At 47.7% G+C, this 19,626-nt stretch overlaps 1 protein-coding gene across 1 annotated transcript in view; it reads left to right on the top strand.

Annotated features, from left to right (window-relative positions):
• The first annotated feature begins 2,742 nt into the window (after nucleotides 1–2,742).
• Nucleotides 2,743–19,626, top strand: part of LOC119431084 (uncharacterized) — a 33,564-nt gene continuing 16,680 nt past the window's right edge. The window contains exon 1 of the mRNA XM_037698542.2: nucleotides 2,743–2,970. Coding sequence (XP_037554470.1) covers nucleotides 2,901–2,970 — 70 coding nt within the window. The 5' untranslated portion in view covers nucleotides 2,743–2,900. The remainder of the gene's footprint in view (nucleotides 2,971–19,626) is intronic.

Genomic DNA, 19,626 nt, shown 5'->3' with positions numbered 1-19,626 from the left:
TATGGGCGCGGCGCCCACCAATATTGCCTGGACTCGAACCATTCTGCCCTATCATGAAAGGCTAATGGCCGATTTGGTATAAACACATATTTGAATAGTTTTACATTATACCGGCCTAACATTAAGAGACAGGAAAAGAGCAGTGTGGATCAGAGAGCAAACATGAATAGCCGATGTTCTAGCTGACATTGGGAGGAAAGAAGGGAGCTGCGCAGGCCATGTAATGCGTAGGATGGATAACCGGTGAACCATTAGAGTTACAGAATAGATACCAAGAGAAGGGAAGCGTAGTCAAGGACGGCAGAAAACTAGGTGGGGTGATGAAGTTAGGAAATTTGCAGGCGCAAGTTGTAATCAGCTAGCGCAAGACAGGGGTAATTGGAGATCGCAGGGAGAGGCCTTCGTCCTGCAGTGGACCTAAATGTAGGCTGCTGCTGCTGCTGCTGCTGATGATGATGATGATCACTATACCAACCCTGTTCTCTGCCGACTATGATTTGGAGCAACATTTACGGATACATGTGCTTGCAGCATCGGAATGGCTGACAGTGGTGCCTGTGACAGTTGGGGCAGCCAGGAAAGAATCGAGCATGTCCTCTGTTATTGTCGTCGCTGCAGCTCCCAGGGGCAGTAGCTCATGATGGTGTTGGCATGCCTTGACGACAGGCCGCTTTATCAGGAAGCCATCTAGGAGTGCCAGTTGATGTTGTTTTCAGAGCAGAAGGCGACGAAGGCGCTACTGAAGTTCCTCCGGTCATGTGACCTGTTTGAACAACTGTGATAGTCCGCGTTCCTTTGTGTGCCCTGGTGTTCATTTTCATCCCCCTCAACTTGTTCTCTGTGCGCTTTTTATTGCGATAGCAATTATATGGACACTCAAAAGCAGATTTCTGCCGTCGGCGTCGCCGTCGCCGTGAGGTTACGTATGACGTCAATGGAGATGAAATCGTCGCCGCGCGCCGCCGAACGCTGTATGTGCGAGTGAAAGGGCGCGAGGGGCGCGCGCTTTCACGGGGAGCGAACGCACGGCGGAGAACAAACGCGCGTTCTGCGCCGTGCTCTCTTAAGGGCTGCAGAAGTAGGCGTCTCTTTCCTCCTTTACAATCACCATATATGTAGAGCAAACGCGCCTTCTTCCGACGCGCGAGAGGCCGTGGGGGAGGGGGGGGGAGGGGGAGGGAAGGGAGGCGACATTTAGCTGCGGCACCAAGTGCCTATTTATATCAGAGGCTCCGGCAACAGTCACCAACGCCGCACGCATTTTGAGCGAACGCGTGCAAAACGCCGACGGCGTCGACAACAGTTCTGCGTGTTGCCGGTGCTGCTGCATGTCCAAGTTTATACAGCTGATAAAGCTAATATCATTACTCTGTATAGCTCTCTACAAATTTGCTATCGCAATTGATGCTTCGCCTTTTAGTTGAAACTGCGACAACTTTTTTTCTTTATCTTTGTGCCTCGGCTTAGCGCTTCTCCAGTGAAAAATAGCAAACTGGACATCTATCATACTGTTAACCCCCCGGCCTTTCGTCTCTAATTTATCTCTCTCACTAAAGCTAAGGATCAGCATAAATTATTTTCCTTTATATTTGGCATATTGAGACGCGTAAATAATTTTATTTAGTTGTTACGTATAGAGTTGAAGGCGCCAAAATAACGGGTCCTGATGGTATTACCTAAATAAAATTTGCACGTTAAAATACCTTACATGTTTCGTCGGTCCAATTGGATTGGGTCGATTGGGATATGTGTGGCGTTGTGGCTGAAATGTGTTGCACAAAAAGTCAAGAAAGACATATGTCTGGGTGTTTGTTCATGAAAATATAAACTTTCAAGGGTATTTTGTGTTAATAAGTGGTACTGCAGGCGACGTTTTTTCCAAACGTGAAATTTGCTTGACATTTGAGGCGGAGTCTGCGTCAGGGGACAAAACGAAACTCGCACAGTAATATGAAGATAATAATCAGTTCTGTTCTTCTCCTGATGCAGTGGCTCTGAATCAGTAAGAAAAACATAACAAGGTACGAAGCACAGTTACGTCGCGCACAGAGAGGTACCGCGCAAGGCCTACGTTGACGATGATGACAGTGTGCAGTTCAGCAACCCTGGGGACGAATGAAAACAAATGATTTGGTACTTTAACCGAGAAAGAGTACGAGTGGAGTTGAATATTAATAGGCAGAAGACAAAGATAATGATCAACAGCCTGGCAATGGAACACGAATTCAGGATCGCCGGTCAGCCTCTAGAGTCTGTACAAGAGTACGTTCATCCAGGTAAGTTACTCACAGAGAACCCTGATCGGGAGAAGGAAAATTACCGAAACATAAAAATGGGTTGCAGTGCATACGGCAGCCATTACCAAATCCTGACTGGGAGCTTACCAGTGTCGTTAAAAAGAGAAGTGTTCAATCATTGGATTCCAACGGTGCTAACATATGAGGCAGAAACTTGGAGGTTAGCAAAGAAGCTCGAGAACAGGTTAAGGATAGAACGAAAGATGTTAAGAGAGAGGAACAGAGCGGTGTGCATCAGAGAGAAAACGGGGATATCCGATATGCTAGTTGACATTAAGTGCATTAAGAGTAGGCGTCACGTGCACTTGTGCACGTGACGCCTACTGATAAAGGTAAGTTTCCACGTAGCGCAGCCCACGTCAGAATGCAAGCTGCGGCCGTCGTTTTAATCTCTGACTCCTCCACGTCCGATGAGAGAGCGGCACTATTGCGAGACGGAGCGTTTTGCGAAAAGGTCACGCATTACACAACATGATAACGGAGGGCGTGTCCCGTGGAATGCTTCCCTACAAACAGAGAAACGGTATAAACCTGTTCAGCAATACCGTAGGCGTAGTATTTCAGGTCTAACCGCTCGGCCGCATCTCTCGTTTGCTACAGACAATGGCGACGCAATTCTGGTCGAAGCTCGCAGGGGCCCTTCTTCTTTTGGCGACACTCGTTGTAGGACAAGGTAAGGCACGCATTTCCTAGAACATACTACTGTTTCTTTAATTTCTTCAAGTGCACTGTACCAATTTCATGAATTGTTTTTGTTGGTTTATTTATATACTTATAATGATTCGAAGTATCCAAAGTTACGTTGGACGTACGCGCGAACAATTCAGTTCGCCCCCTAAAGATACGTCGCAATGGCGGATCCGTTAGGAGACCCCTCTTGCGAAACCGCGTTTCGCGAAGCTTCGCATGGCCTTCACAATACAGTAGTTAAAATACGTACAGTGATGATTATCATACGCGCATACCATCTCGTCGTCAGCTGTAAAAGGTAGGAACCTGCGCAAACGAGGAAGAGTACGTTCTGTAGCGAATTTCGACAGCTTTCCGTGCTAGCCCGGCAGAGGGCTCCCTATTCCCACGAAAAAGGCGTTTAGAAGCAGCTCTATGCGTTACATACGTTATAGGATACGAATAGCGTAGATACGTAAAACGCACAATATTTGGAGCTGTCGACAAGCTGAAATCAACAAACATAACGCGGCAATGACCTTGACAATTTTCGGCAGTGGTTATTATAACAATTGGAAAAGCCACGCGGTAATTAAGCGTCAGCGGTGGCGTCGACATAGGCGGAAAGTTTTCATTTTCCCGGGGGGGGGGGGGGGGGGACTGGGGCCCTACTAGCTTGCCTAAGCGGTCATATATATATATATATATATATATATATATAGTTCAATTTCATAACCTGAGTCCCCTCGTACCACAAAGAGACTCGCGTCTCTCGGATGAGCTATGCGAAAAGCCGATTAAGTTATTCACGTTTGGGAGATATGTGTGTTTTGTGCCTATAAGTCGCACAACAACATATAAATGAAAACAGCCATGTAACGCTTTGTGAAAGTTTTAATATACAACAACACAGTCAAGAAACATTTTCCTGACTAAAGGTCAGTTGAAAAGATGAGACATAAAATATATAAAACATACACAATATATAACAATTTCTGTACACAACTTATGAGAACAATTATTAGTATAAAACAACGTGACTCCATGACGCAATACTTTATTTACTTGTCAAAGCATGCCTTATGCCACTGGTTTCATTTATATCCCGGCGGCGGAATAAATGATTAAAGAGTAATAAATTATCAGGCGCAGAAATACACAGTCATATTAACAAATAAATAAAAAGGACACAACGATATCTCAAGAGTGGGAAAGGGCACGAGAGGAAGTAGTAAGAGCGTGGATTGATTTTTTGAGCAGCTAGTGCAGCATATGACAAATAAATATTAATAAGGAAAAAGCACAGCATAGACTCGGAAGCTTTAGAAATAGCGCAACGAAGCGTCTTTGCGTACCCAAAACGCGTCACCCTACTTGCCCTGTCATGCACCCCGCTTTCGTTCCTGGAAATAACTTTTTGCTTTCTTTTCTTAGGCAAATGGTTAGCTTTAACTTGTGAGTTGGCAACTTTCTCTTTCCTATTAAAGACATGATTTCGTTGTCTGATGGGATGGTTTCACCTTGAGGAAAAATGTGTTCATTCGGGCACTTGTTCTAGAATGAAGTCGTCGGCAATTTTATTTAAATTGATTTTGCGGCAGAGTTCTTTGTGAGTGTGCAAAATGGCCAGATGGTTCAAACGGCCTTGTTCAGTCGTCGACCGCAGGTACGTTTTCAGTCGCCGAAGACAAGAAAAGGACCTCTCGGATGTGCTTGACGAGACCGGTTTGGTCAACGCAATTTTTGTTAGCTTGGCCATTTCCGGCAAAAGGTTTCGCAGGTGTTCGCCCTTCTCCCCCGAAAACATCTGCACGACGTCCTCGAATGTGTGCAATGGTGCCTACTTTTGTTGGCTTACGATGTCAATGAGCATGTCTCTGTGCAAAATCAGCCGTCCTCGTTCAAGGTCGTCACCGTAGAACTTTGTTATGTATGCTTCGTCTTGCTTTCCTGTGGCAAACTGCTCAATGTGTGACATAAGCTGCCACATCTCAGGTGGATATCTGTCGCTTAACGAGGACAGTACAGTGTCAAGTACTTCGTAGTACCTCTGGCGGTACATGTCCTCCGCTGATGTGAACAATGAGCTGAGGAACCTTCTGGATAGCAGTGTGGAGTTCTCTTTCGCCTAGCAGCTGGAACACACGGGTCTTCAACTCCTACTTTTCCTGCACCTGCCAACACCTCCTCCCAAACCAAGGGAAAACTTTGCCTCAGTTCAGCGACGCTTTCAGTGACGGATTTCACCATTTTTCCGCTTGGTCAAACCTGAGCGTTCTTTTTTGTAAGGCGGTATTCAGTGCTTCCATTCGTGAAAACACTTTTGTCAGAAGCGTCAACATGAAAAACGATTCAAACTTGAACAGCATCCTTAAAAATCCGCTGGCTTTCGCACCGGCCTCAGTTCGCTCTTCGGATGCTGTTTCAGAGAAAAACGTTATGAGGCTTCTATAATTTGAAAGAACTGATCGCAGTGATGAAGCCTTTAGCGTCCACCTTGTCGGGCAGAATGTTCGCAAGTTGACATCCTCTTCTACCTGAATCTCTTGAAAAGAAGCAACGCGCTTTGGAGAGCAGGTCACGCAGTTTATCAGTTCAGTGACGGCGTAAATAAAATCACGGCACATGTCTACTTTCTGGCCGACATCACGCAAAACCAAATTCAGGATGTGCGCTAGGCAGTGTACATATAGCGCGCGAGGTTCCTGTTCTTGCATGAGAGCTTGTACTCCTCGGTGCTTTCCTCTCATGTTTGCCGCACCATCATAGCACTGCCCGCGGCACTTTTCAATGGGCAGATTAAATCTACAAAGAATGTCTCTCAATATAGCAAAGAGGCTCGTCGCTGTGGTGTCCGTCGTGTTGAAAAACTCACAGAACAGCTCCTCTACTTCCAGGCTTTCTGTGACCATCCGAAAACAAACTGAAAGTTGTTCTTTGACAGAAATGTCTGCTGTCTCGTCCATAATGACAGCGTAGTGCTCTGCCGCACGAACTTCGTCTGTGAGTGAACGAAGGATGTCATGTGCCATGAGTTCCACCATCTAGTTTAAAATCTGGTGAGAAATCCATTTGTATTTTGTTCTTAAAAGCCACGATCGCAATTAAGGAATATCATTAGCCCGGAGTTTAAGCAGCTGCCTCAAATTACTCTCTGAGTCTTCGTGGCCACGTATTGCTAAGCCTTGGGTCGACAGGTACAGTAGTGACGACAGTGTTGCTAGGAGAGCCTGTCGGGCGTCGTCCATTTCTTTCGCCTTTCCCTTGGCGCAAGCATATGCCACATTCGCGCTGCCTTTTGCAGATACGATGGCATTACAAGCCTCCTTATGAAAATTAGACCTCTCATGGGATTTAAAACTGTCAATTGCCTTTTTCCAGTTCGAGAAACCATTTTTCACAAATGCCAGGTAAGAATCCTTGTCTTGGGAAATGTTAGGGAGCGGCAGTTTCATCTCTGATGGTGTGCAACAAGTCTCGCAAAACGCCTTGTCACTGTGGACATTGTAAGATAACCACTTGTAGGTACTTTTCCAGGTAGGCTGGAAGCGCCGCCCTTGTTTTTATGTAGATGATGCATCAGAAACCTCGCCGATGGATCGAATTTTGGAAGGACTGGCTTCTGCCGTGCACACAGAGCTTGGTGTGCTATTGTCATCAGCGCGCGGTGGAGCTTCAGCGACTGAACTGGAAATGCTGGATGAGGGACGGCTCTCCTCGCAGTCTTCACCGGGGGCTTTGCGTTTCCTGATCAGATATTTTTCCATTGCTTTTGAACAGTCTGCAAGGGAAATGAATAACATTCTGAATAGACGCTTGCATAAACATACAAAGTTTGGTATAATATTCATATTCAGAGTTGGTCAAGCGCGTAGGAACCCTGCTCAATTTTTAAAAAGACAAAAGAATCTTGACCATTTCTGAAAGCATAGAGAATTACTCCGCGGTAAAAAAACCCAATTTTCACACAAAAAAATTGGATTTGCCAAGTCTGAATGATGGCGCCGCCTGTGGCAATGAGCTGTAAAAATTTTCGGCTACCCATACTATCATTTAGTGCGCGCGGCAATAAAGGTATGCGTCTTCTTGAAATTAGAAATACATTTCTTCAGAATAGGGGCCGACCAGTATGCGAATAATTTTATACCCTCTGTCACAGACCCCGTGAACGAGGCGCAGACGCCGGACCAAATTCCAAAGCCGACTTATGAGCTTCCCAAAATAATCCCACGAAAGCAAGGACAATTAAGAGTGGGTACTCTGGTGAGCCAGCGAACGCTGGTTGCTGTCCAAAGACCGAGTGAGAGCCCAGAGTTGTCAAGACACAACAAAATATATTCTTCACACAAGAGAGTTGCACACACATTTGCACACTTAGGCTAGACACAACACAATACAAATCAGATGGGTTTCACAAAACAAAGGAAAATAATTAACGACAAGCACTAAGAGTCCAACACGTAAAGTACAAAATAAAAGGAACACTAAGTGTCCAATCGTATTCATCAGTGTTGGTCTTGAAGTCGGACGATCTCGGCGTGGCTCGGGGCAAATCTCGAAGAAGGAACTGCTTCCGGAAATGCAGACGCTCGATGAACTCGTCGACTAGCTTGCCGGGGAATCCCCTTCTTCCGCAGACGCTCGGTCTTCACGTTACATCACTTCACCGGTGCGGACTGAACTCACGAACTCCCTGAATTCCACCCTCTGATTCTCGCACGGCGGTTATATAGCTTCCACAGGCGTTCTCGAACTTTGCTATCGGTGTCGTGATCTCGTAGCATGGCCAAAGCTTGGGAAGCTTCGAGTCTTTTCTCGTGCCTTCGACTGCCGCTGTCGGAGAATTCTCGAAGGGGGGGGGGGGGGGTGATGACTCATCCTGTTGTTGTACGCTCACGCGGTGGTAATGTCTGTCGACTCGCCGAGTGAGAAGGTGTCTCGGCGCGCGCGTGTGCTCTCTCTCTCTCTCTCTCTCCGGTTAACGTCGTTTCGTTGAGTCTCTTCCAGACGTTTCGGCGCCATTGTTAGCGTTGTTGCTTGAGGCCTATGCGCTCTCCCCCTCTGTTGAAGTTGCCGCGGGGCCGGCGTGTTCTTTCGCTGGCTTGCGTGACACTCGGTCGCGCTTGGATTACGCGCTCTTTTGTGACACCCTCACGTGGCAACGAATATGGGACGATCAACCTACATTTGTCTACAAGCTATACGCGAATACACATGGCATACGTACTATCACGATGAAAAGAAATGCGAACAGCGGAGCGCCTGGCCGAAGCATAACAAGCCTGAAGGTATAGGGCGCGCCGTCCAGTTATCACCATTGACAGGCGTGCACGTCCGGTTTGATCGTGCTGGGCGATGATGCACCCCCTATACTGCGATATTTTATTGCGATAGCAATTATATGGACACTTCCACTGGATTTCTGCCGTCGTCGTCGCCGTCGCCATGAGGTTCCGTATAGATAAAATCTTCGCCGCGCGCCGTATGCCCGAGCGGAAGCGTGCGGGGACGCACGCTGTCACGGAGAGCGAACGCACTCAATCTCCCATGCGCAAGCAAGGAAGCGGGAAGCGAGCGCCGGAGGGAGCGGGGCGGGGGGGGGGGGGGGGGGCGCACTTATGCTCTGCCAACAACCGCGCTCGTCGCTCGCCCCGCACCATCTCTTATCTCCACACGGCTCTGACCTTTATGCGCTGTGCATTCGCCACTCAGTTTCCGTTGAAGCGATAGACCGCATGTACCTTCGCCCGCTGCGGCGTATATGCGCTTGCTGCCAGCGTTTTGACAGTCGTTGTCTGCAGTCATTCAGTGGGATCTATTCATGTTTGTTTTTGCGCGCTCACACCACAGTTAGTAATAGTCGGGCCACATTTTCCAACGCACGCTACACATGCAATGTTGCTCGGATCGGCAGTGCAGCGCTACAGGTGTGTCCCTTCGCACGCGCTGCCCACGGGAAGCGCTTCTCATCAACACCACCGTTTCACACGCGCCTTCTCGTGGTCATCGAGTCTCTCTTCATGTCGGTCTAATTACACCGCAGCACACCTGCTTACTTAATCAGCTCATGTTTACTACAATTCATATTGCTACCAAAGCCGCTCACCTTACTTCGTATGACATTGCTGTGTTGCTATCGCATTCATTGCTTCGCCCTTAGGGCGAAACTGTGACATTTTTTTTGTTTGCGCTGTCCAATTTGCGATGTCATCATTACTGCGCAGTCAACTTTTCTCTTTTTCAAATAAAAGGGATGCAGAACACAAACAAATATATCACAGTATAATCATCGGTCGCGAATAACCAGACACTTGGGATCTCTGCAGCTACATTATTATTGCCATCAAACAAAAAAATAAAGCAGATAAGACGTTTCATGTAAAAAGAAGATGCAGGCGCTACATTTGTGAACTACATCCACACGTCATGGTATTTTAATTCTTTGAGCGCACTGCCGCACGATGGTGGCATAAGATAACACGCTCTATCTCCTGTTACTAGACCCTCAAAGTGCCACCGGGCCATGATTGCCCCGTTAGATCTCTCACAGGTGTGCAGACGGTGCAGTTACTTTGTTTACAGGCGCCGTGACACCGCGGTACATTAAACCGCAGTCGGCGCGTTTCTTCTGCCGAGAGCCGCGAAAACGAATTGTTTCGATGAGCGATGCGCCAAGCGAATATGCAGCTTGCTTTTTCTTACGCCTGAGTGTCTACCCACTTTCGTTGCTGGCGCTCGCATGAGCGTTTTAACTTTCGTCATGGCAATGTGTGCTGGCTTCACTGCGAAGGATCTCGGGTTCATAATTTGACACAGGAATGACTTTACGGGCGCGGGAGCGGCATGAGGACGCTGAACAAAGTGTCACACGTTAAAGAAATACCACAAAGGTGCAAATCACGGCTGTTGTGAAAATAGAAATAAGTTGTGTGGCTGTTAGCATGTTTGTGAATACGTTGTGCAGCATGACCATACATTTTGGAATACATTATTCAAACTACATACAAAGCCATTTTGTCAATTTATTGCCACTTGAGCAAACTGTTGCTATTTTTAAAGGCTATTCTCTCAATTTCTTCAACTGGAATAATAGATCTGCCACTGGGGAACCAATTTTGCGAGAACGAATAATCCTCAAAGGCGGATTCTCTACGCGATCAAGCATTCCGCGCCTGCACGATCCTTACATAAACACAGTAGTTGGCTTACAGAGTAATTGCCTTACACAATAAAAACCACGCATGTTCACTTTTCACTTGTTCCTGAAGGTTCCCTCACTGCCTCCTTGGCTCGTATTAGCGCCTGATAAGTTTTGCCAACTGAATACCTCGTACATGCCTTATTGTAGGAGCACTCTCTCTGTAAGACTGCCGTCCTGGTACAGAACGGCTCAGAAGTATGCGATAGCTCCCACTTTTTCCTTTTATTAAAACTTACCGCCACGCAATTTTCATAAAGATGCACCCCTCCATTAGAACGAGATCGAACAATTTTCCGAATCAGTCAGCGCCGACCACTTTTGGTCACTCTGGGTGGCTTAAGCGCTGGCACTTGCGCTCCTGCTGACGTGGTAGCCGACTTTGACGCCGCCAGATGCGCAAGGCTGCCATAAAGAACCATGTACGATCGCGCACGTATAGTATTATAGTTAACGCAAGTCAAGGTATCATGACGATGCACTTCACATTGCTTTCGTGCTGACGACGCTTACTGTGACAGTGAACCTCTACTAAAGACGTCGAGTATTCGAAGGGGTCTGCGTTAATAATGGAAGACTTCACTCACCTGTTCGGACCGATCAGGTCGCAGACGTCAGTTGTCAAAAGTTGAGCGCGGCGCGTATCTGCTAGTTTGTAGTGACTGCGGCTGTCCGTGCGCCTGGGGAGTACTACATACGCGGGTCGCGCGCTTTATTTTGGCGATAATCTGCGCGCGGTATCTTGAAAGCGATCCGCAGACGGCTAATACCTTTGTACGCGCTGTGTTTTTGCCGCTCAGTTTCCGTTGAAGCGATAGACAGTACGAAGATCACTGCTTGCTGCTGCTGGTGCCGCACTTTCATACGCCAGCGTTTTGACGGTTAGTGTCAGAGGTCATCGAGTGTGCTGTGTTCATGTTTGCTTGGGCGCGCTGACAACATGCTTGATAATTCATTTAGTAAGCAAATGTTTGCAAGTTTATACGGCCGATAAAACTACTATCCTTACTTCATATAGCTGTCTACTAATTTTCTAATACAATCGATGCTTCGCCGTTCGGGCGACACTGCGCCTGTTTCTTTTTTTTCTTCGTTTTATGTTTAGTGCGAGTATAAGCGCTGGTGCGCATGGCGGCTATTGATTCTGATTGCGAATGAATCCGGCTTAGCCTCACTTCGGTTACTCAATAAATTATTTTTATTTATGACCACTGCAGGAATGTGAGGATGTTTCCATCCCTAATAAATGTTGTAAATTATTAGAACAGTTTTTGGTTGTTTTTTTTCGTGAGTCGTTAGCATTGCCTACTGGAAACAGTAGCAATACTCAGACACACAACATTCATGTGCATTTCACACGCCGCTGATAAAAGACTCTGCTGAAGGGGCCACTGAAGACTGCAGGTTTTTCTTTTTCAGGGTCAAAAAAGGCACGCAAAGCAATTTGAAGAGAGGTGAACATTCTTCTTCTTTTGGGGGTTTTACGTGCCAAAACCAGTTATGATTATGAGACACGCCGTAGTGGAGCGCTCCGGATTAATTTTGATCACCTGGAGTTGTTTAACGTGCAGTAAAACGCAAGCACACGGGCGTTTTTGCATTTTGCCTCCATCGAAATACGGCCGCCGTGGCCGGGATTCGATCCCGCGATCTCGTGTTCAGCAGCGCAACGCCTTAGCTGACTGAGCCACCGCGGCGGGTGTGAAGTGAACATCATCATCATCATCATCATCATCATGATCATCATCATCATCAGCCTATATTTTATGTCCACTGCAGGACGAAGGCCTCTCCCTGCGATCTCCAATTATCCCTGTATTCCAAGCGTATTCCAACTTGCAGGCGCCAGTAGGAATACGCTAGCGCAAGGCAGGGGTAATTGGAGGTGAACATAGAGCAACGTATTCATTCTCCAGGCCTAACCTATCCTTACAATTAGAAATAATTGTTACTTGGCTAAATCCTTCTCTTTAAAAAATGTAACAAACTTATTTCTGTGTATATATTTAAATATATTGTATGTGTGTATAGTGTTCACAGTCGAAATTTAAAAAAAAACGTTGAAGTGAGAAAAAATACGTATGAGGTAGCCGCCGCTGGCGCTTCTACTGCGCTTGTCGTCCTATGGTCAGGATTTGCAGAACTAAAGCGAAAGTGTGAATGTAAAGCCGTGCACGTCCGCGCTGATGCAGTAAGCTTTCAGCCACAATAAAATTGTTTAGTGAAACGTTGAGGCAACTCTAAAGAAACCGCAAATGATGTGGGCAACAGACCTCTGGTGATGACCCGTTGGCGAGAAATGGGGGAGGGGGGGGGGGCTCGAGCCACAGAGCCCCCCCGTAGTCGGCGCCTATGGGTGGCGATGAGATAATCTGCCTGCCTGGCACACTGCTTTCCAGTGTTCGATAGCCCTTCGCCAAGTAATTATTACATCGCTTTATTTATTAGCTTTTTTCTTTTCTATCTCTTTTTTTTCAGGAACGTCTCTGATGATGTGAAAGTGGCCACCTAGATTTGAAAGTGGCATATGACTGTCAGAAACGCATCCCCAGGGCCGCTCGATATCCAGATCTAGTGAACCATTTATTCCGCTGTTTTCATATGTGCTGTCTGACGCATGTAAGAACGGCACGATAAGCTTACTTAAACGCCTGATCCGACGATCGCATGGGCGTGGCAGCGCGGCAGGAGCGATGGCGCACTGGGGTGCTATGCAGGATGTGCCGAGTTTCTCGTTCGCACGAGTTTTACCCGAGTTTGCTCGATGGCAGTCAGTGAACGGAGATAGCAAGGAAAGCGCAAGGACAACGGGCCAAAAGAAATGTCGAGATAAAGCCGCGTATGACAACATGAGCGCACCCTGCGCGGCGTTTCAAGCACAGAAGACAGCGCAATGAAACGCGCCAGCGCCGCGCATTGTTATCAACGTATTATCGCAATTTAGCAATACCGCGACTGTCCCGCTGTCTATCTGCACACTTGCCGTGAGCCGCTTGCCACGCCTTTCTCGGGCGCGTCAAGGGCGTGCCTCCTCTTTCGAGCATTATCTTCCTATCCTCCGTCGAAGGCGAACAGGGCACATGCGGTGCATTCTTGCATCTACACTTTCCTTTAATCGATTACATTAATCTAAATCAAATAAAATAACGAACAATTTATTTTCTAAAGTATGGGTTTTACGTTTGGAATGCTATAAATTTCTGATGACTACCGGATATCCAACGAATTATTAGATTTTGCACTTTTTTGCCGTGAGTGGCGACAGTGAGGCGACAGTTTACAAGCGGATACATTCTAGAGGGTCGCACGCACGAGGCAGTTCATACGGTGACAAGTCGCCAGGGGCGCTGCAGTGCTATTCTCGATTAAGTCAGTCATGACAATGATGTGATCATTCCCTGTCTATTAGGGGAAGCGCAACGCCTCGCCGCGGCATGGCTGTTCACCGAAGGTGCTTCAATGAGGCTATTAAGGCCGCCGCTTTACCAACGAAAAACGAGACTCTAGCCATAGAGAGGGGGGCAACGGCTGTCGCTGCAAAATGGCCGTACGGTACCATGTTTATTTCTGTGCGCGAAGCCTCCGTGATGCATTGTGAAGAAGAGCGAGCTGCCTAGCGTCACAATTAATTGCTTTTCATCGCTTGCCGAGTGAAGGTGTGCATATACGCAGTAGTTTGAGTGTGTTGTGCACTCCAAAGTGCTTGCCGATTGTTTGTGCTGGAGCTAAGAGCAATCGCAGATGGATATCGTAACGACACCGCAAAAATCGCATTTTGGCAGGTGAGGGCTCTAGTGCACAGTTATGAAATGAGACTTCGAACTCAGGAAGGTGTTGCAACTGTTTAGTGTGCAGTGCTTGTGATTAAGAAATGTCATCGTAATGGGTCTAGAAAAGCGGGCGATGCTCGACGCTGACCATGTTAGCGACACTGCCGCTCCGATACATAGCCGATGACAGATCAGTCATCTCAAATGACAGCTGCGTTACGTTGTCGTATGGAAACACTACGCACTCAGCATCGTGGTCCACCATGGCGCATCGACACCTTGCGAGTAGCTACAGTCACGTGCCTATAATTATTTGCGCTGTGCTACGTCGCCACAGTGCAGGCAATGAAATCATGTTGTGGGGCCATCACAGCCCGAGAAGATATACGCGATTGTGTCAGCCAGCGATAGTCGGCGCTCAGTACATCACCGATGACAGTGCGCTGTGAGTGTTTTATCTCGGCGGTCAAGATTGTTGATGCCTCTCTCCTCAGCACCGCGTCGCTGTTGCCGAACAATAAGTTGGGCGTGCTTCAACTGTGGTGGGTGCACGCACAACAGTAACATGCCTCGCGTGGGGCGTGACCTATGGTTTTAATTGACAGGCGAAGTCGTGCCAAACTCGTACATCGCGAAACCCTCCCCGAGTTATTTCTCCGGAACATGGTTACAACTCCGGAACATGGCAGCAGCAGCCTGTGTCATGGCTTCCAGCGACAGCAAACGTCAACAGACCGTCTGGACCCGTTCACCTACATGACCGACGTAGAATTTCAACGTCATTTTCGCCTTTCCAATACGTCAGTGGGCTGGCTGTGTAGCTAGTTAGGCGAAAGCTCTCGTCTGCGGAGACAGCATGGCGGGCAAATTAGGCTTTCGTAGCACAGATTGGTGTGACTAGGCTGCAGAGAAAGAGTTCGTGCGATCGCTGCGGCTCTCTCCGGCTTCAAGCGCCGTGCGTCCACCGTGTCCCAGCGCCAGGCCAGGTCCGGCGGCGTCATTGGAGTACTGGGGCACCTGCAAGCACCTAGGGTTCCAACCGGACAAGTCAACCTGTGGTTGGTTGGTCCCATTGTAGTGGTCACATTGTACAGGAAGACTCAGAAAGGACGCCAGGCTGCCTTCCGGTGCAACAGGTGCCGAAAGCAGTCTTTGCAGTTTCACAGTACCGCTGCACTTTACGGGCAGAGAGGCGAAGGAAGTTACTTAGCCAACACGGACCGCTTCGGCCGTCCGAACGTCGACCTCTTCAGGCGGCAAGTGATTTGGCTCAAGTACTGCGTGAGCAATAGCGTAGATGTGTGGCTGTTGAAGGAGATGACCAGCAGCTTGTTTCCTTTATCGAAGCATGCCTTCGCCGACTGGAAGAACTACGCCCGTGAGGTCATGATGGACGAGCTGTTGGCGCGACCTCCACTCGTGGGCCCCGGGAAGACAGCGCAATTTGACGAGTGCCTTCTTCGCGGCAAGCGAAAGTACAATCGAGGCCGCCTGATGAAGGACGACAACGTTCCACCGAGCCGCCAAAATTACGGCGATGTTAAACGATCGTGCACCGTGGGTCTTCGGCATGGTCTGCGCTACCACAGGAGTACTGCGAATTTTCAAGGTTGACCGACGAGACGAAGCCATTATCACAGCCAATGTTCAGGCGGGGGCCTTTATTCGCAGTAACGCATGGGTCGCATAGAACTGTATTCCAAATTTAGTAGATGCTAACGAGGCGAGCCTCAATCTGCACTGGGAGACAGTCAACCACAGCGTGAAGTTTGTGGGCCCCATCACGAGCGTTCAAACGCAAAAAATTGAAATTTATTGTCAAAACGTGAATCACCACCTCGTCAGCGGTGGTGACAGGGTAACTGCACCGCTGATGGAGTCATTCCTGGCATAGATGTCGTGGTAATCAATTAACCGCCACGTACGCTGCGAAGACCATTTCTTGCGTTTGTTGGAAGCCATGGATCGCTCGGGCTACCCAGTGCAAAGGCTCTTTCCTGCGGTTGTTAGAAGCCATCGCTTGGTGCTGGCCGGTCTGAAGGTGCATCACAAAGTAAAAGAAAATAAACCGTAGTTTTCTGACCCTTGTATGAGTACTTTCCGGCATTCGTGAGTGCTTACACGGTAAGAGCGTGGCAAACCACTACTGCGCTAGCAGACGCTATTTCGTCTCGCAGCCTTAATTTAGCGCGAGCAACGAGAGATCTGTTGAAAGCCCAATGCGAAAACCAGGCGCACACCAATCTGGGCTCGGAAATTGGAGCGCAAGCAGGTAGCGAGCCGCACCCATTCAATTCAGAGGAAAGACAAGGAGCAACGAGCGATCTCTTGAAAGCCTAGTGCGAAAACCAGCGCACACCGATCTGTGCTCAGAAATGCTAGAGCAAGCACGTAGCGAGCCGCGCCAATCCAATCCAGAGGAAGAACGAGGAGGGCGAGCGTCCCCTCGTGGTATAACGCGAAACGTATTAAACGGTAAATTAGTCTAGTGCACATTCAGTGCACATCTTGTAAACTTTAAAATGCTTATAACCCACATTAATGTGACTAATATCATCGCACTAAATACATTTATTTTATAACGTGCTTGTGCCTATAATGCACTCGGTGGAACGACAGACAAGTGAAAGAAGGTACGACCATGCACCGACCGTATGATCACGTGAGCCCCAGTTTGTCGCCCGCCCATAAGGCAACGCCCAAGATATGATAGCCACCCAGAGTGAATCTAGATAAACCAATGAAACTGGAGGCGTGCCGACGGACAATTTTTGTCTTGTTACCATTAGTTCTTTCATCTTGGGGCGTCGCCCGAGCTCGTGAAGATCCCGAGTTTCGCCAAACTCGGCGCATCCTGCATAGCACCCCAGTTTTGTGTCGTCTTTTCTTGTCATAAGTGGTGAAAAGGCTTTTGCCACGTCAGGAAAACTGTAGCAGGCAAAAAGAAAAAAAAAAACAAAAGGACAAAAAGTTTAGTGAGTTAGTCTCCAAATGAGGTACCCAGCTTAGCAGGTGGAGATTTTGGCGCAACGCTTACAAAACTACTGTCTTGCGACAGTCTCTGTCCTTGTAACATCAACCACTGACTGCAAACTCCAGATTTATGCCGCATGAATTTTGCAAGTTACGCGTTTCTAAAAAAACAGTTCTTGTGTGCTTTACGTACGTTATCTATAACGCATTGAACACACACAACCACTGCACATTTCGTTAGAAAAGCGAGACCTCCGCCGCATTGGCTTCGATTACCATAGAAGTTACTTACTATACGCGTATTCTTGATCGCGTTTCATCCCCCTCCCCGCCGCAACACCCCCTCTATATAGCCATTCACTACTTAAGCATAGACGAATCAACATCAAAGTAGAAGTGTGTATATTCTACTGACATGGTCGAAAATGCTGTTATAGGTATGCAGAACCACGACGTCTTATACGACGCCGTAACTCGCACTACCAATTTTTAAGTTTTTCATTACTGGTCTTCCTTGCGGTATAATTAAAGGCGTTCCCTGAACAAGCACAAAAAAACTTCTTTGAGCGACAAAGCAAACGGGGCGACAAATGTCACTTGCGCCGGTTCGCCAACGAAAACTGAACGAAGAGCGGTCCACGGAGCTAATAGTGTGGAGAAAAGTTGGGCTACGCTGTTCCGTTAGTTAACGATTACGTTGTATTGCAGTTTCAACTTCGTCATTTTCCTAATGGTGCAATGCTGCGACACAAACGTACTTTCACTACTCACAAGGAGATCGATAGCTAAGCGTAACTTTAGCATTGCTGCAATTACGCTTAGCACACGTTATCATAGTATCGCAAGCACACGCTGTCATAGTATCGCGTTGAGGGCCACTGAGTAGGATGCGTTTCTCTTGCTGCGAAAGTGCGCATTGACGCTATGGAAGCAGATGTGGCAGTTGTTACGGCACTGATCAGCATGCCAATATGCGCGGGCTGTGCCGTAACCAGTAATTAAAAGGTCCAACTTAGCTTCCGGGCTGTGATTCTATTACTTCGAGGCAAAATTGCAAGATGACCGACAGCAGAACAAATAAATATTTCGTTAGTTGTCGACCTTTTAGCACGTTATCTTCGTTATACGCGGCGGCGCGGATACTCAACAGGATCTTCGAGTTCTCGAGAAGGATTGTTAGTATTCAACATATGGTGCAAACACCAGATGGAAATAGCAAGCGTCATTAAGTGTAATTAAGAGAGATGGCAGCTCTCGAAAATGGTTAACGTTCAATCTAGCCACCAAGCATCGATAGCGGGCTTTATGTAACGGGTTTCTAATAGTTTGTTGCCTTAACATGCAACTTGCATTCCGCGCTGCAGGTCGTGGGATCAATCACGGCCGCGGTGGATCCATTCTCATTGGAGTGGAATGCAATAACGCTACTGTACCGTGCATAATATGAAAGATACCGAAGTGGTCTGAATTATTTTTTAATCCCCCACCATGATGTGGCTCATAATCAGATTGTGCTTTTACCGCGTATGGCCGCAGGATTTGATATTTTCTTTTTCATTCAACGTAAATAAAGCTGTTTCGCTCCTTTTTCTCGTGAGAGTGCACATATTTGCTTTTATAGGCGCTCTTTTGCTGAAAATTATGGTGTGCAAAACCATAAAGCTGTCGAGGACCAGAAGATCAAAGTTCAGGGAAATGCTTCAAGTGACTATCCCTCTCCTGCTGGCTGACCATAATTCTTGCAGCTTCCGTAGAGGATAGCGCCCTTACCCACCGCGGTCAAGCCCACTTTCGCAGACTTCCTTGTGAGTTTCCATGTGAAAGTACTGCCTGTGAAAACGTGGCTTAAGAATAAATTTTTTTTTGTCCCACTGGACACGGGCCCATTGTACCCGGGTTCCTAATCCTTGCAACAAGTGCTTGTGCTCCGTACAAATGCATCTTACTTTTGGCATGACGTACAGGTAGCTTTCAGTAAAGCCTTGTACCCAACCAGGAATAATCTGAAGTATTTAACTGTGGCCGAGTATCCTAATAAGTTCAGTGGGGTGAGAATGGGCTTCATGCAATTGGGCGCTCAAGCATAATCTGCACATTAGTGAAGACGTGAAAGCAACGCGAGCACACTCCTGTTGGGAATTTGACTATCTCAGCTCTCTTTTAGCAGCGACGGAAAGCAGCGGAAAGTGAAATCGGCCTGTGGTTATCTGAAAAAAAAAACATTCCCATGTTTTAGATGTATTTGAATAGGCGGCATCGGAGTGGGACTCGAGCTAAACCTTCCTCTCAAGAAAACTAACGAAGCGCAACGCGCACAATTTTTTCTCCGTAAGCGTAAAATGCCTCATTGAGCGAAAACGCCGGACTCTGTAGTAGTGAAACGACACCTAAATTCCCCTTGGCTGCGACGCCACGTCACAAGCTCGCCTCGAAGGAGCAGAGCGAGCGAAAAGGATAACCTGCTCCGGCTGTAGCGCGCCAGATGTTGCGTGAGGGTTGAGGGCGTCCCCGCGATGCACTGTCAACTTCGCTCTCACTGTCGGAAACGTACATTATCCGCGCGTTCCTTGGCCGCGCAAGCTCTCGAAAGTTTCTGAACGCGCTCGGCTTGCCGGCGAGGACTTCATAACTCGAAGGACCGCTCAGCGGCGTTCAATTGGACATTAATGGTTTCGCATTCATGACTCATAAAAAATGCTAAGGTGTCCTCATTTGTTTT

Source organism: Dermacentor silvarum, chromosome 10 (assembly GCF_013339745.2).
Source record: "Dermacentor silvarum isolate Dsil-2018 chromosome 10, BIME_Dsil_1.4, whole genome shotgun sequence".
NCBI classification, from domain to species: domain Eukaryota; kingdom Metazoa; phylum Arthropoda; class Arachnida; order Ixodida; family Ixodidae; genus Dermacentor; species Dermacentor silvarum.
This window is presented reverse-complemented; position numbering and strand designations above follow the sequence as displayed.